At 38.1% G+C, this 16,082-nt stretch overlaps 1 protein-coding gene across 1 annotated transcript; it reads right to left on the reverse strand.

Annotated features, from left to right (window-relative positions):
* Positions 1-704: 704 nt before the first annotated feature.
* Positions 705-16,008, reverse strand: LOC142101414 (protein kinase C delta type-like). The gene is made up of 7 exons (XM_075185873.1): positions 15,959-16,008; positions 15,036-15,153; positions 3,470-3,570; positions 2,949-3,119; positions 2,651-2,742; positions 1,607-1,669; positions 705-885 (listed from the first exon to the last, which is right to left on the reverse strand). Exons 4-7 carry the CDS (start codon positions 3,027-3,029, stop codon positions 705-707), a joined length of 417 nt encoding a protein of 138 aa, XP_075041974.1. The 5' UTR covers positions 3,030-3,119; positions 3,470-3,570; positions 15,036-15,153; positions 15,959-16,008.
* Between the last annotated feature and the right edge of the window lie 74 nt (positions 16,009-16,082).

Here is a 16,082-nt window from a genome sequence, read left to right on the forward strand (position 1 = left end):
TACCATAAGAGAGAGATATTATACCAAACGTTAATCTATCATTAGATAGTCTACTTTATCCTATGTCTCTGTGTCTCTATGGCACTGATTCCTTGTTATTATCATCTCCCCTCTTTCACTCGGTTACTCTTTGTTACTCTTTGTGTTTTAGAAAAATGAAGATAATGTGAATGTCAGAACAGCTGGTTATTCAGCAAATAGGATTAGGAGTTTCTGACCCAACGCTGCCTCGTGAAAAGTCCATACAATATTGCTGATTAAATAAATTACTGTCATCAATGTATATTACATAGAAAGTTTTAACTCATGTATTTATGCAGCTACAATAATTAATTTCCGCTAGCAATAACTTGAGTGAACATTTATTGTTAGGGAAGTGGGTGCTTATTTACCATAGTATGTGCCACATTCCCCACGTCTATTTAGTAAATGACATATTACATTATAAATCAGTATATATTCACAGTGCCATTCACTTTGACTTAGATCTTCATGGCAGCTGTAAGGTCAGCATAGGCTGAGCTGGTTGAACTGATGAAAACGGCTAACATTACTCAAATATCACTTAGAAATAAATATATAGTACATTTTGACATGAAGTTTAGTAAAGATATGTGTTAATATTTGTACCTATTAAATGTTAAATAAAATTGACAGCTCCTTAAAGGTTTTTCTCAGATCTATTAATACATTTACATAATATATTATGTCCTCACAAAACAGTAGAAATATACCTTACTACTAACCTCTGGAGCAATAAATCCAGGAGTTCCAACGCGCTCTGTGGCTGTCCTCTCCCCAAATATATTGTCTATTGAAAGACCAAAGTCGGCAATTCTTAGATGACCGGACTCTGCCACCAAGATGTTTTCAGGCTTTAGGTCTCTGAAGAGAAATAATTGTTAATAACTGTTTTACCTAATGACAAATATATACTTTACTTATCAGTAGTATTACAGAAGTCAAATGTTATAGACAACTGCCCCGCTAGGACAGCGCCACTTATGGGCCAATTTATTAAATGCAGGCAATATGGACGTTTTTTTTTATCTCTGCTCCTCACAGCAATAGAAAACCTCCTATCACATGATTTATTAATAACATATAATTCACCTGCCTGGTGATACTGGCCAGAGTGGTAAGAATCGGGCCAGGGTTATGCCCATGTGTGCCCGGATAGCTGATTCACACATGCCCTGTAGAACTGAATGCGCAGACTTGGGCTTTCAGCTCCACTTGTTGAAAAAAAGTTTTAAAAAATATTACAAAACATATTAAAAATAAATAGTTATACAAACATTTTTGTTGTGGAAACATGCTTTACTGAATTAATAAAATATGTTTTCATTAAATTTTTCTGTTACTGTTGCAATCCTTGGTAAATAGATTCAAGACCTGGAGATTCTTTTCTGTAACTAGGGCGATAGCACTGCTAGTGATGGGAAGTGTTCCCTGGAGATTGGGTTTTCTCAGTTTAATAAATAGGCCCGTTAGTGATGACAGTGTTTTAAATACTAAATTGAAGGATAATTAGAAAATAGACATTACTGTAAGTAAAAGACCTGGACCTGACTGTGTATGAAATTGAGAATAATAATATAATTACCGATGGATGATACCCTTAGAGTGCAGGTATTGCACCCCACATGTGATCTCCGCTGCATAGAACCTTAAAGAGAAAAAATTAATGTAACATGTTAATAATAGAAAGAATAGTAGAATAATAGAAATGGAAGAATGCCTGATGTCACTACACTGTTGTTGGGGTTCCTGCTCCTTCTGTTATCAAATGGTTTGAAAAAGTGGTGATGTTGTCTATAGCAACCAATCAGATTCTAGCTTTCATTTATTTAGTGCATTATACAAAATGACAGCTAGAATCTGATTGGTTGCTATAGGAAACATCACCACTTTTCCAAACCCGCAGTTTAGTAAATATACCCCTCAGTCTGCTTGCCCCCATTCCCCTACTAACATCATAGCACTGCCCCTGTCAAGGGACCCTTTGTTATCACTAACAAATTAGCAAACAAGCACACTCACTGATATTCTGTGATGCTGTGAGCATTTGTATTATGTGATTGGTTACCGATTGGTTGATTCCCACCCACTATAAAACTGAGGAAATTACAGATGTGCTGGTGATGAAGATCAAATAAATAAGGTGCGACAAACACACTTTAGTAAAGAGATTATCCTTAACATGCTCCAGTCCTTGTGTAACTACACTGCATCATGCAAGATCCCTATTTTATTGTTATTAAAGAGTTGTCAACGTTTGGACAACTTCATCTTAATATAAATTGTCCACCTGCACACCAAATTTGGGGCATCCTCCTGGGTACCCATTCCCGTTACCTGAAGACTAGCACAATCAAATTTACTTTTGCCTCATTTTCACTGCAGCACCACTGCAGATCACAGCTCAGTATTCCAATCTCAAATGAGGTCTATTGATCAGGATTGGATGGACGATGTCACCAGTGATGTAATCTGCGGCATCATCTTTTGTCCCAGCTTCAAATAAAGATTGCATTCAGATATACACTACATATAAATGGGGATTTTCCAAAGGTGGACTGTTCCTACCCCGGCTCAGACTGTTATAATCCATCTCAGAGCACCCCTCCTTTGTATTTAGGGTACTTACGCTGCGCTGGTGATGTCCAAGCAGCCTGTCCTCTGCAGGAACGTGTGGAAGTCCCCGCCACTTGCATATTCCAGCCCCAGGAATAGATGGTTCTGTTTGATTGGACACAGACAATAGATAAGAATATATTTACATAGGAAAACATAGCAACACTTTTTTAGCTAAGTTAGGCGAGCATAGTTGCTTATATCAACGTCATTAACCAAGAAAAGATGAAACTTGTATATGTGAAAGATGTGGAAAGATATAGAGAAAATCCTAACTAATGATTTTGTTTCAACAGGAAATACACTAATACCGTTGTCTGGAAGGCAAGATATGGATGGACGAGGAAGGCGCTACCAGACGCAACTTCTAGCACCCTGCGCTCCACCATCATCAGCTCCCTTTCCTCCGACAGTAGATTCCTCTTCTGGATGATCTTAACTGCCAGTTGCTGACCAGTTAGAGGGTCCTCAGCAAGCAGGACCTAGAGATAGAGACATGCACAAGTGATATTTATTTTATTACCTGTAGAAGCACCCAGGTAGCTCAATATATTTACATTCCTATGTGTATGTCAATGTTATTGAGAGTTAAGTTATATTGTCTTTCTGGTTTCAGTAACATGTTATAATATAGAAGAAAAGACTTTTAGAAATCATTCAAATCTTTAACAAGATGGAATTTAATTGACATTTTGAAAGTAATAACATTAATATGCTTTCAGTCAGCACAGTTGTAACGACATAATTGTTCATGATTCTTCTTCTACTACAAGCTGTGAGTCACATAGTTGTCATCTGACTTGAATTGTCCAACCTCTGTCACAAGACCTACCTTCCCATAGCTGCCCTGGCCGAGCTGATGGTAAAAGGAAAGCCTCTTGATGTATTTAGACGCTGTACCTCCAGGACCAGCTTTCTGAACACCACTTCCTCCTTATGGGGAGAAAATGATTTGAACAATGTAACATTTACCATTCAGAGATAACTGTACACGTAAAATGCATGTATTCTATAGTGTTAAACATTTATATAACAGTAGTGGAATCAGCATACTGTAATTTGTACAACAGAGAGATCAACATAAACACAGCCATACAGGTAACAAGGGACAATCAATTGTACATGGAAGAAAGATAGTTTTGCCATCAGCATAGAGAGGGTTTCTTTACTGTAAGAGCCGTTAAAGTGCGGGATTCCTTGCCACATCTGGCGGTGATGATGACGTCACTAACAGAAATTAAAAATGTATTTGATCCCTTTCTTACAAGTAATTATATATATAATATGTAATTACTAGATCACATTGCAGGGGTGGTTGACCAAGGAGATTTATCTGATTGCCATTTTTGGGTCAGGAATGGAGATTTCACCTCTGAGATGTGTGTATCATAATAATGCTTCCCTGTCTTTGTAAGTAACATTAGTGTCTTCTCTCTCCTGCCAGCATCTCTCCTCTACCTGCTAGTGTCTCCCAGTCTTGTCAGTGTAACTCCCTGTCATGTCAGTTTCTCTCCCAGTCTTGTCAGTGTGTGCCTGTCCTGTCAGTGATTTACCCTGTGCTGAGTATTCCTGGTCTATCTGTCTCCCTGTCCTTTCATTGTGTCTCCCTGTCTCATTGCGTCTCCCTGTTTAGCCAGTGTGTCTCCCAGTCCTATGTGTATGTTTTCCTCTCAGTTGTCTCCTTGTACTGTTTGTGTCTGCCTGTCCACTCAGGGTTTCTTCATATTACAACAGTGTTCACAGAATGGAGGCCCCATCCTTTATATCTGTCTGGGCTCAATCTAGGCAGAAACCAACTCTCACGGTACATAATAAAACCTGGTGATCACTTACACATATTTTTTTGAACTTTCCCATTGCACTTATGGGGCTCTTGGCACGTGAAAAACTTCTATGTGTAGAAAACACTGAATTACAAGGCTTTCCTGACACTTATAGCAGAAGCATTAGCTGTCATAATGCAGCAGGGTAATTGTCAGCATATTGAATGGCAGGCAAAAAGAGTTGAATTTTTTTTAAAAAAACATATAGTGTAGTGATTTGGTATAAATAATTACCTACCAAAGACACATGGTGGGTCCCAGTCATAATAATAGGAGAATGACATCCAGTGACCCCCAGTAATTGAGACTTCTGGGTCAAAGGGATGGAATCCAAAGGGTATATTTATATTTATATTTATCCAGTTGTGATTTTCTGGCTAGCTTGGAAAGGGGAGATGTTGCCTATAGCAACCAATCAGATTCTAGCTATCATTTGTAGAATGTACTAAATAAAGGATAACTAGAATCTGACTGGTTGCTATAGGCAACATGTCCACTTTTCAAACTAGCCAGAAAATAGCAGTTTGATAAAATTACCCTGAAAAGAAGGGGAAACACCAAGAAGGGTGAAAATCCTGCAAAAGACCATTACATGTACATTTTGTATGTGACTACTCACAATTGATTAATTCAGATAAGTTAGAAAAATGTTTTCATAAAGGTAGAAGTTAAAAAACTTTATTACCTATTATCATATTTCCCACCAGTTCAGGGACTAGTTACCAATTTCATAGGGCAAAAGGTGCATAGTTTGTTGGCAGAGGTGTGTGTGATCATCAAAGAAAGTCGGTGTGGCAGAGGTGGATCAGAGGTGTTGCCTAAGTTGTCCTGATTTTTCGCTGGTGCTGTTGTGAGGTTTTGATTATTATACAAAGGGGGAGGGGGTTCCTGCCGCACTGGTTATTATTTTATATGATACATAACCTTTCCCACTTATTTGGTATAATTACATTTCTATATGAGGTGCTACCGCTGATAACCACTAGGTTAATATCTGTTACAAAGAGAAGTAAAAGTTATGGTTATTCTGATTCCATGCACTAGGGAAGGTTATAAAATCTCAATATCCTTCATTGTTATGCATTAAAAACAATTAATTTTGAGTATATTGGATATTAAGTTAATAGTAAGAAAAATCTGTAGAATGAAAATAAGGGACTAAATTGCAGTATAACAACTGTAATACATCATCTGTTACTGCATATAATTTATTACAGTAATCACTCTTTTCTGTGCTCTCTGTGTATCATTCAATTAACTAAACTCGTAAGTGTAACTAAATACCCAAATCTATAATAATATCAGTATAAGAAAAATGTTACAGATCAACAGATTAGCACTGTGATAATAGTTAGATTATAATGATAAATTAACTTTAAGAAAATGCTATCCAATTATTTCCCGGTTATGCTAGTTGTAACTCAGGTTTGCTGGAAGAATGTTATTCATTTATATAGTTACTATTTAAAGACTTGAGTAAGTTGTATAATATTGCAATATTCATATTACAAAATAATTTTAGGATAATGGATATAATAAACAAACTTGAAAAACCTTGAAAAAGCACCTAGGCAAAATGCATGTCTGCGTTTCTATCTCTGCTTACTGTTTTAAAAATTAAGCCCCTAAATGAATGAACTAATGAATAATATAATCTAATACCTCTTAGTGCTATTTGACCAATAATGTAAAGTGTCAACACTATAGTAAATATTAAACTAAGTATACAGACACAGAAAACTATCAAATCTAAAATGCTATAAAATGTAAGCCGCTTACCGACTTGTTCGATATAATTAACACTAGCTAAATATCCATCTGCAAGAAGATCACAAACAAACTGATTTGATCGTTATTACACTTACCCATATCTAAATTTCTGGGTCTGCTAGGTAAAAAGATTACTAATTCAACATACATGAAGAAACAAGCAGATAAAGGGGATACCAATACGACTCAAACTGGGATTCAAACTGGGGTTAATTCATAAAAAAAAACCATGATTGAGAAAATTCTGTTGTTTATTAAATCTATACAATTACTTTGTAATATGATTGTTACAATATTATGGAACATACTTGACTCCTTAAATAGAAACTATGTCGCTGATTAACATTTCTCCAGCAAACCTGAGGTACAACTAGGCAGCATTTCCTGAACTACTTATTGCCTTATAAGGTAACTTATTCTGGTTGCAGTAAAATATAGGCAACATATGAATTTGGATACTGTATGAACTGACATCTAAAAACCCCATTTGAAGGGCCAATACTGCTAATAAGCACTAAGGGGCATATTCAATTCCGATACGAAAATCCGCGTTATTGCGGTACCGTATTACCGGCAGTACTGCGCATTTTCCGCGGTAATGCGCGTTACCGCAGATCGGATCGGAATTGAATATGCCCCTAAGAGTTTTATAGTAAGGCTATACAGATAACTGACAAATGACTATAAGTGAGGGAATAAACATATTCAGTTGCTGCCAGTATAAGTTACAACATGACGCTGTACTGATATTAATTAATTGCAAACTAGATATAATAGATGCTGCTTGCTATACAGATATAATAACCTGTCTACACAACTGCTATAACACTATACAATATATCCAAGTTTATAAATAACCTACTGCATTGCTGGCTATGATATTCTCAATGTTTTAGCGTAACCGTGAAATAATTGGATAGCATTTTCTTAAAGTTAATTTATCATTAAAATCTGAAAACCATCACGTTGCTAATCTGTTGATCTGTAACATTTTTCCTATACTGACATTATTGTAGATCTGATAGACAATCTGAAAAGCTCTGGACAATTGAATAATAAGTAGAATGCGAAAATAATAGAGATTAATTGATTAAATGATACACAGTAACAGATTATATATTGCATTTGTTATACTGTATTTTAGTGTCTTCTTTTTATTCTTCACATTTTTCTTACTATTATTTTAACATCCAATATTCTTACAATTAATTGTTTTTAATACATAACAATAAAGATTAATGATATTTTATAAAAATCCCTAGTGTTTCGCATGAGATTAACCACCACTTTTTCTTTTCGTTGTAATAGGTTTACATTACAATTCTACTGCTTTTCGTGTCTTATATATCAATGCTACCATACCTGCTATTTCCTGGTCTTTACTACACTCGCCTTTCTGTCTACTATATCTCCACTCCACACCAATGGCCTCCCCAGCTGTTTTCTGTCTCTTTCTATCTCCAGTCTTGATGGAATCAATTTGATAAAAGTAACCCTCTAAGCTGACACTTTCTTCCTCCTCAGAAATCTGTTTCTTTCTCCCCTTATCCATCTCTACTTCTTTCTTATGAATCGTCTCTTCGGACCCTGCAAACATCCTTCTCTTTCGGTTTGCCATAACCATGGAACCACCATCGTCTGAACTTTCGATAATTATACATCCTTCTTCAGCATGTAGACTCTTATGAATCTTCTCTTGGGACCCTGCAGATATCCTTCTCTTTCGGTTTGCCATAACCATGGAACCACCATCGTCTGAACTTTCGATAATTATACATTCCTCTACAACATGTAGACTCTTAGGAATCTTCCCTTTGGACCCTGCAGATATCCTTCTCTTTCGGTTTGCCATAACCATGGAACCACCATCGTCTGAACTTTCGATAATTATACATTCCTCTACAACATGTAGACCCTTTCCGAAACCTTTAGTATATGACTCTGCTGAAGACCTCTTTCTACCCTTCTTCTTGATGGACCCATATTCTTCTGAGCTATCAGAAATCCTTCTCTTCCTTAAAACCATCCTTCTCTTTCTCCTCTTATAAACCTCAAACTCCTCTTCCTCAAAACAAATATTTTTCTCCGATTTTGAAGACATTTCACCAGATCATGCAACTTGCCTGACTGACTTCCAACTGCCACACGGACTGGTGAAAATAAACATCAGCGTTGCTAGGATACAAGTGATGTCAAAGTAACATGGGACTCACTGCCCCCAGCCATGGTTTAACTGTCAGCTCATCAGCCCGGAAACCCAACTCATGTCACCTAACTTGTAGCTGGGACCTTATTGTAAGAAAAATAGGTATCATTTGGCATTTCCAGCAATAGACCTAGTGCCTCTAGTTCAAGAACATATGTTTACTTACTCTACCATATGCCCAGCACATTTAAGCCTGTTTTATGCCATGTGAACCCACACTGTTACAATATTGAAAAGCAAAGAAAAAAATAGTTTACACTCTACAGTTATTGAAAATAGAAAACTGCTGAACACACAGACATACAAAGAACATTACATGTAAACTATAAACTTTATTCTTGTCCACATATAAAAGATAATTCCTAATTAATGTACGTAAAGGAAATTACAGGTTAGCTGCAATCTTTATTTTTGCTTACAGATACGGAATAATTGCCTAATAAAGTACAAATTTTCAATATCATTAAGTTATCATAATATATATGTTAGACGTTGCTGAATAGATGTAGGGCTGTGTTTGTGGGCAGCAATAGGTGAATGAAAATAAAATATGAGCAATTTGCATTTTGTCTGTGCCTTTTGCTCTAACTATTCTATAAATTATAAAACTATATTTATTACAATATGCTACAAAACAATACCATATTTTTCAATAAAAGAGGAAGAAATGTAACAGAAAATTCACTTAGAGTAATTATTAAAAAGACATTCTCTTTGTAAGCAAAGCCGTCCATTAATGGAAATCACATAATCTTAATGTACCTTTCGGGTTCATAAAACTATTCATAGATAGTTCTAATAGTATTATAAACAGAGATGAAACTCAATGTATGTGAGTACTAACATTTCTTAATCTGTATAAAGAGCCTCTATAAATCATATCCTTCTCTTTTCCCTGAATCTCTCTATAAGGACAAGGAATTCCTTATAATAATCCTTATCAAGCGTACAATTCTTTATAATCCTGAAAAGCTGACACTTTGGGATTGATATAAACCATTCCTGTGGCTACTTTGTGCATCCAGGTTTGTATTTGCATCCAAGTCGCTAAAGGTGTAAAAGATTACATGACACTCATGGGATTTGATGAAAAGAAATTATAAAATGATAAAAGTATTATTAACCGTGTGTAAAAATTACATTAAAGTTATTATTTTTTTAATGGCAAAAAACCCTCTCCAAATCCAGCATGTTCACTGTCCAAATAAAGATAAGATCATCAATGGGCCGTCTCAATTTCTGGATATACTCCTTTATAGATGTGAAAGTTCGATCAAAAACCATAAGAGATTTTGCCCAAAATCCCATAAGATTTTGTCTTTATCTTGGCAAATAACAACATTAAATAAGTTTAATATATTTATTTCAGTTAATATAAAATATAATGTGATAAAGAAAGTAATTAATGTTTCCAACATATTAATCACATCGAGCTTGGTCTCAATTTGTTCAAAATTACACAGGAACGTTTCTAGTATTATTTATGAAGCATTCACACATTGGTCCACATTGGCGGAAGCCTGAGGATGTCACCTGGTCACACATGGAAAGATGGCCTCAATACATTGCTCATGTTCAATGACCAAATATGAAGATTTTAGGCCCGATTCAAATCGGAAAGCAACTTGCAAGTAACTATTCAAAGCCACATTTCCACAGATATGTTCTGATATGAAAATAGCAGTAAACAAGTTATGGTACGTAATTCAGCTGGAAGCATGGTTGTGCATACGCGGGATTTATTTTATTATTTTTATTTTGCAATTGTACTTTTTTTTACTACATGCGTATTTACTATTAATTCACATCAGAATGCAACTGTGATCATTTCTTTAATTACCTTTATTAGTCATAAAACACTGCAGACTCCTGACAATTTACTAATATTAAACCTTTCATTGCATTACCTCATTAACCTACACTAGACCATGGTAAGATTTTTCCCTTTAACTTATTCTTCAGTATCAAATATGTCTCATTATTACACATTTGCATTTCATGAATAAAACATACACAATGTTCCCCTAATAACTATAAATTGTAAATAACAACAAGAACAACTACACAAAACACAACAACATTAAAAAAAAATATATTTTTTTCCACCAAAATATTTTTATTGTGACATTGAAACAAACAAAAAGAAAATTCCATATGTTGAAATGAGAAACAGGTAGCATACAGGTATGAAATGGAACATAGTGTTTTCTGAATGAAGTGAGACAGACGGTGCAGGTTATGGTGCAAGGCCAAGTGGGGGCGCAACACCTGACTGCCCGTTACATACCAAATCCCCACCAATGAAGCAGCAGTATATTCCTGTAGTGGCAGAAACGCGGGACTCCACTGCGATTAAAAAGAGCAAGCGCAAGGAGGAGGGTGCCAGTTTCCTGTTCCTGCAACGTTCTAACATGCAAATAATAGCGCCAGGACGGTGTCAGAACACAGGAGACTAGGAGCCGGCACAGAAGGAAGAAGAAAGAGGATCAAGAGGAAATAGGAAAAACATATAGAAAGAAGAAGAGAAGCTCCGGTAAAGAAATGATTAGAGGGGCTGGAGACAAGGGGTGAGGGCTCTGGTGAGAACAGGAGGGAGGTCTGCAGAGAACAGGAGGGGGGGGGGGGGTTCTAGAGAGAAAGAGGGAGGGCTCTGGAGAGAACAGGATGGACAGCTGTAGAAGAGGGTGTCTGGAGTAAACGGGAGGGGGGGAGGGGGGGGGAGTGGTCTGGAGAGAAGAGTCCATAGAGAATAGGTGGGGATTCTGCAGAGAATAGACTGAGATTCAGGCAGCAGGGATAGGAGGGAAGGGGGAAATTTCTTTGGTGTACATAAATGTGATATATAATATGAAAACATAAGTAATAGATAAAAAAAAATCAGTAAAACATTAATATGCAATAATATATACTATTAATTGAGGGGAAATTTGTAAGCCATAATTTGATTGTTGGACTGGTGGGGGAAATTGGCCTTTGTATTAAAAGGAAATGTTAATAATTTAATTTCAGGGTGGTGAGGGTCTGGTTGTTAAATATGGAGGTTATTAACTTAATTTGGGTTTGGTGATGAATAATATGGGTTATTAAATGGGGATGCTATTAATTTAATGGTAGGGGTTGGTGAGAGGTGAAACGGGTCTATTATTTAAAATAGAATGTTACTAAATGAATGTTGGGGCTGGTTGAGGTGGAATATGTCTGTTTATTAAATGGGAATGCTACTGATTTAATGTCTGGGCTGATTGGGGTATGTCTGTTGTTTAAATGGGAATGTTATTAAATTAAAGTCGGGCTGGTTAGGGGGAAGAAGGCCTAATTATTAAACGTTGGTGGTATTTATTTTATGTCGAGGTATATGGAGGGAAATAGACATCAACTGTAAATGCTATTAATTAAATTCTGGAAAAGATTGGGTAGAATGGTGTTTGGGTGTTTTTAAACAGAAAAGGCTACTGATTTAATGTCTGTCTGGTTGTGGGGAGAGACACCTAGATTCTTCTTTTACTGCTCATCTTTATAGAAGGTGCATAGTAACTTTCTCTTCTACAAACAGAACCCCAATATTCCAGGATCTGACCAAGCAGCAGCGGAGCATAAGACACCAGCAGGCAGGAGATACCGGCTATGTATAACCGCTATGAGGCAGCATCTACTCCCATAAAGGTACATTGGTGGGGCCAGTGTTCTGCTTTGCCCAGGGAACTAGTTACAGCTCTGCTTCATCCTAACCCTGTCATGTACAAGTAACAAACATCTCCAGAATAGCTTATTTATTTCACACAAGACACTGCAAAACTTTTATTCATGAACCCATAATCTCCCACATTGACAGTAACAATTATCTTCTTATTATGAATGTAGTGGTTACACTAATTTTCCTTGCAAAACATTCTTATACTGTTGCTCCGCTCTGCATACTTGGCTGCCTGTAACTGACCAAATTCAATATAAAACACTTCTCACATACTATGCCATAAACAACACTGTACCTGCTTCTATCTCTTCTCTTTTCTCAAAATATCGCCTAACTCGACCCCTTTGCCAAAGATCTGTGCCTCTAATACACACTCACTGCTTTCACCCATTCACGATTTCAGGATGCTTTCATGCTGCACCCACTCTGTGGAAATCCCTGTCTCCCATCTCCCATCTCTTTAGACAAGCTTAACAAATTCCTGAACTATTTGTTAGCTTCCTACGCTAATCCATACATGCCAACTCTCCCGTTCGCGAGAATCCCGAATTCTCCCGCATCCAGATCAGAGCCGACATGTATTGGTGGAGGGGACGGGGCTTTGCGATTCGCATAATTTTGGCCCCGCCCCCAGTGATATAATACCTGTTTTGGGTCTTTATACCACTGTAGAAAGTCCCAAAACAGGCATTACATCACTGGGGGTAAGACAAATTGACGAAATTCGTAAAGCCACGTCCCCTCCGCCCATACACCCCTCCTGCCCTCCAGGAACTTCCGGACGTGGCCAACATAAAGTTGGCAAGTATGTGCTATTCCATCCATTTATTACCCCTCTGTAGACTTCACTTTCTATACTGAAACAATCTTCTGACCCCCAATTCACCATTGCAGTGTGACTGATTCATAAAGCCCTATTAAGCACTTTTTCCTATTCAATTTGGCTGGACATGTAATCACTGGCACAAATTAATATTAAAGTATTAAAATAAAGATTGTAAGATTATGTGCAGGGTCTTTATACTACTTTGTCTATTTGTTAATACCCAGGTGGGATTCACTAAAGGACAAACCGCATGGTTCTTGGTGTTATGATATGCAGTTTGAAAACTATGCAACTTACTAAAGAGCAAAATGCACATAAAAGTGCATTCTTTTATACCACAAGGTTAAAACTGCAATCCTGATTTTACTACACTGAAGGTAAACACAGCGTGCAATCATCATCATCATCATCACCATTTATTTATATAGCGACCCTGATTCCACAGCGCTCTACTCATTCACATCAGTCCCTGCCCCATTGGAGCTTACTGTCTAAATTCCCTAACATACACACACAGACTAGGGTCAATTTGATAGCAGCCAATTAACCTACTAGTATGTTTTTGGAGTGTGGGAGGTAACCGAAGCACCCGGAGGAAACCCACGGAATCACAGGGAGAACATTCAAACTCCACACAGATAAGGCCATGGTCAGGAATCGAACTCATGACCCCAGTGAGGCAGAAGTGCTAACCACTAGGCCACTGTGCTGCCCTAAATACACATCATCATCATCATCATCATTTATTTATATAGCGCCACTAATTCCGCAGCGCTGTACAGAGAACTCATTCACATCAGTCCCTGCCCCATTGGAGCTTACAGTCTAAATTCCCTAATATATACACACACTCACACAAAGACAGACAGAGAGGGAGATAGACAGAGACTAGGGTCAATTTTTTGATTGCAGCCAATTAACCTACCAGTATGTTTTTGGAGTGTGGGAGGAAACCGGAGCACCCGGAGGAAACCCACGCAAACACAGGGAGAACATACAAACTCCACACAGATAAGGCCATGGTCGGGAATCGAACTCATGACCCCAGTGCTGTGAGGCAGACGTGCTAACCACTAGGCCACTGTGCTGCCCGAATAAAGTTAAATCCATATTTGCCTATTATCCCAGGATGTCAGGGAGACTTCACAATTTTTGAGAGCTCACCCAGACTCCCGGGAGAGCAGGGCAACCTCCCGAATCCTGCCCGCTTCGTTGGTGAAGTGGGTGGGGTTGGGACTGCTCATGTCACCCTGGCCCCGTGCTGCCCTATATGCAATGTAATAAGTGGTGGTTTCTCCCCAAAAAAATGTGGTATACCAATGAAGATAGCTCAAAAACTGCTGGAGTGATCTTACTTGTTAGAACGGAAAAAAGTAAATAAATATTTATTTTTATAAGCGCAGCAATGCTGCTGCTAGAGGAGGGCATTGTAAAATTATTATTGGGCCCTTGCACCTATTGAGGACAGGCTGAATGCTGAATAGCACTGGGCCCCTTCTGATACCCTTGGTTGTTGGGTATCAGAGTAATACACTTAAAATATAGAACAAGCACTTGTGGCACTACAAGTGTCAGCATGCACTCACAGCCCATTACGGTCATTGTTTGCAGGCACTTGTAGAACTATACATACGTCCTAACATTTAGAATCCCAGAAGAGGAACAAAGTAAGCCCCACCCTTGGTCCACCCAATCTCCGGCCACAAATGACATATTTCCATAAAGTTCCACCCACTTTCATGCTAAACCCCACCCCTTTTGCAGTCTGCAAATCGGGTTGTCCAGCAAAAATCGGGACAGTCGGGAGACATATATAGGGGTATAGGGGTATGTAGAAAGGGATACATTAGGAGTACAGAATATATTTAGATGGGGTACAGGACAATATAGCAAGGGGTGGGATACATTAGGGGTACAGGACATATTTATTAGGAGTATAGGGGAACATAATAGGGGTACAAAGGTATGATATATAAATGTGTTCAGACCTCACATACATGACTAAATTACAGGCTGCCCACTCATATTACCCCAACAGTAATACTACATATCTATAAATAAAAATAAACAAGTACTGACCAGCAGCATCTCCAATCCCTATGAACAGTCATGAAGTCTCCCGGACACAGTAACAGACACATACAGTCGAGTGCAGGATCCAAACAGAGCTGGAGAGCGGCGGCCATTTTCTTGTGGTCTGACAATCAAAGCACAGGGGCATTAACTCTCCCTTTTTGATTATACCATCTATTTATCATACAGTGTAGTGCAGGATACATACATAGGTGTAGAGCAGCGGCTATTTTATTTTGGTTATAAACTATACAAGAGAGGTATAGTCACTGGAAAGTACTGAAACTCACTTGTCAGTTTACTTTGTCCTGAGTGATGTAGGATGGTCGGCCATCTTCTTGCGGCCTAAACCTCTATGCACAGAGATATTAAATTCTCTCTCTCTCTCAGATTGAACATAATGTGACAGGATGGAGACTAATATCTGTTCTGATACTATCCAGGGGGGCAGTGTGCTTATCGGGACCCACTGTCAGGCGCCAGCATGCACAGGGTACACTTGCAACAACTAATTAAATATGAAATAGCAACATAATTAATTTATCAATGTGTGCACCACTTGTAGTGCACTTTGTTGTGACACTACAATTTCAAGTATGTGCTGATAGCATTATGCATGCTGACCCCTCCCCAATGTCTATATTCGTATTCAGCAAACAAATCAATGAAAAACTTATTTGACTAAAACTTCTCCTTATGGGGCAGATTTAATTCTCTGTGATATACCGTGATGTGCCTCCTGAACAGTTGCGGGCCGAGTCAGACTGGCCCAGCGGGGGACTAAGGAAATTCCTGGTGGGCCCCAATGCCTAATAGCCCCGCCCCACCTGACAAGGGGCGGAGCCACAATACCGTTCCAATGTAATTTGTCACTGTGCTGCAGGACTTGTGTCCCCAGCTCATGACTTACTTGTGCTTACATGACTTACATGTTGTCATTGGTAGTCAGAGGCGCTTCCTCCTTTAGGACTGCCTCCTGCCCATCACTGCCTGAGCTGACTACAGCAATGCCTGCAAGATACAGTCTTAAGTCTTAGTGAGTTACTGCCTCAG

This window comes from Mixophyes fleayi, chromosome 9 (genome assembly GCF_038048845.1).
Source record: "Mixophyes fleayi isolate aMixFle1 chromosome 9, aMixFle1.hap1, whole genome shotgun sequence".
Lineage (NCBI taxonomy): Eukaryota > Metazoa > Chordata > Amphibia > Anura > Limnodynastidae > Mixophyes > Mixophyes fleayi.

Coding starts and splice junctions, on each gene's coding strand:
- LOC142101414 (XM_075185873.1), bottom strand. CDS start 3,029: ATGATGGTGGAGCGCAGGGTGCTAGAAGTTGCGTCTGGTAGCGCCTTC. Junction 1,670..2,650: donor TTGGACATCACCAGCGCAGC/GTAAGTACCCTA, acceptor TTTCTCTTTAAG/GTTCTATGCAGCGGAGATCA. Junction 886..1,606: donor TCTAAGGGTATCATCCATCG/GTAATTATATTA, acceptor ATTTCTCTTCAG/AGACCTAAAGCCTGAAAACA.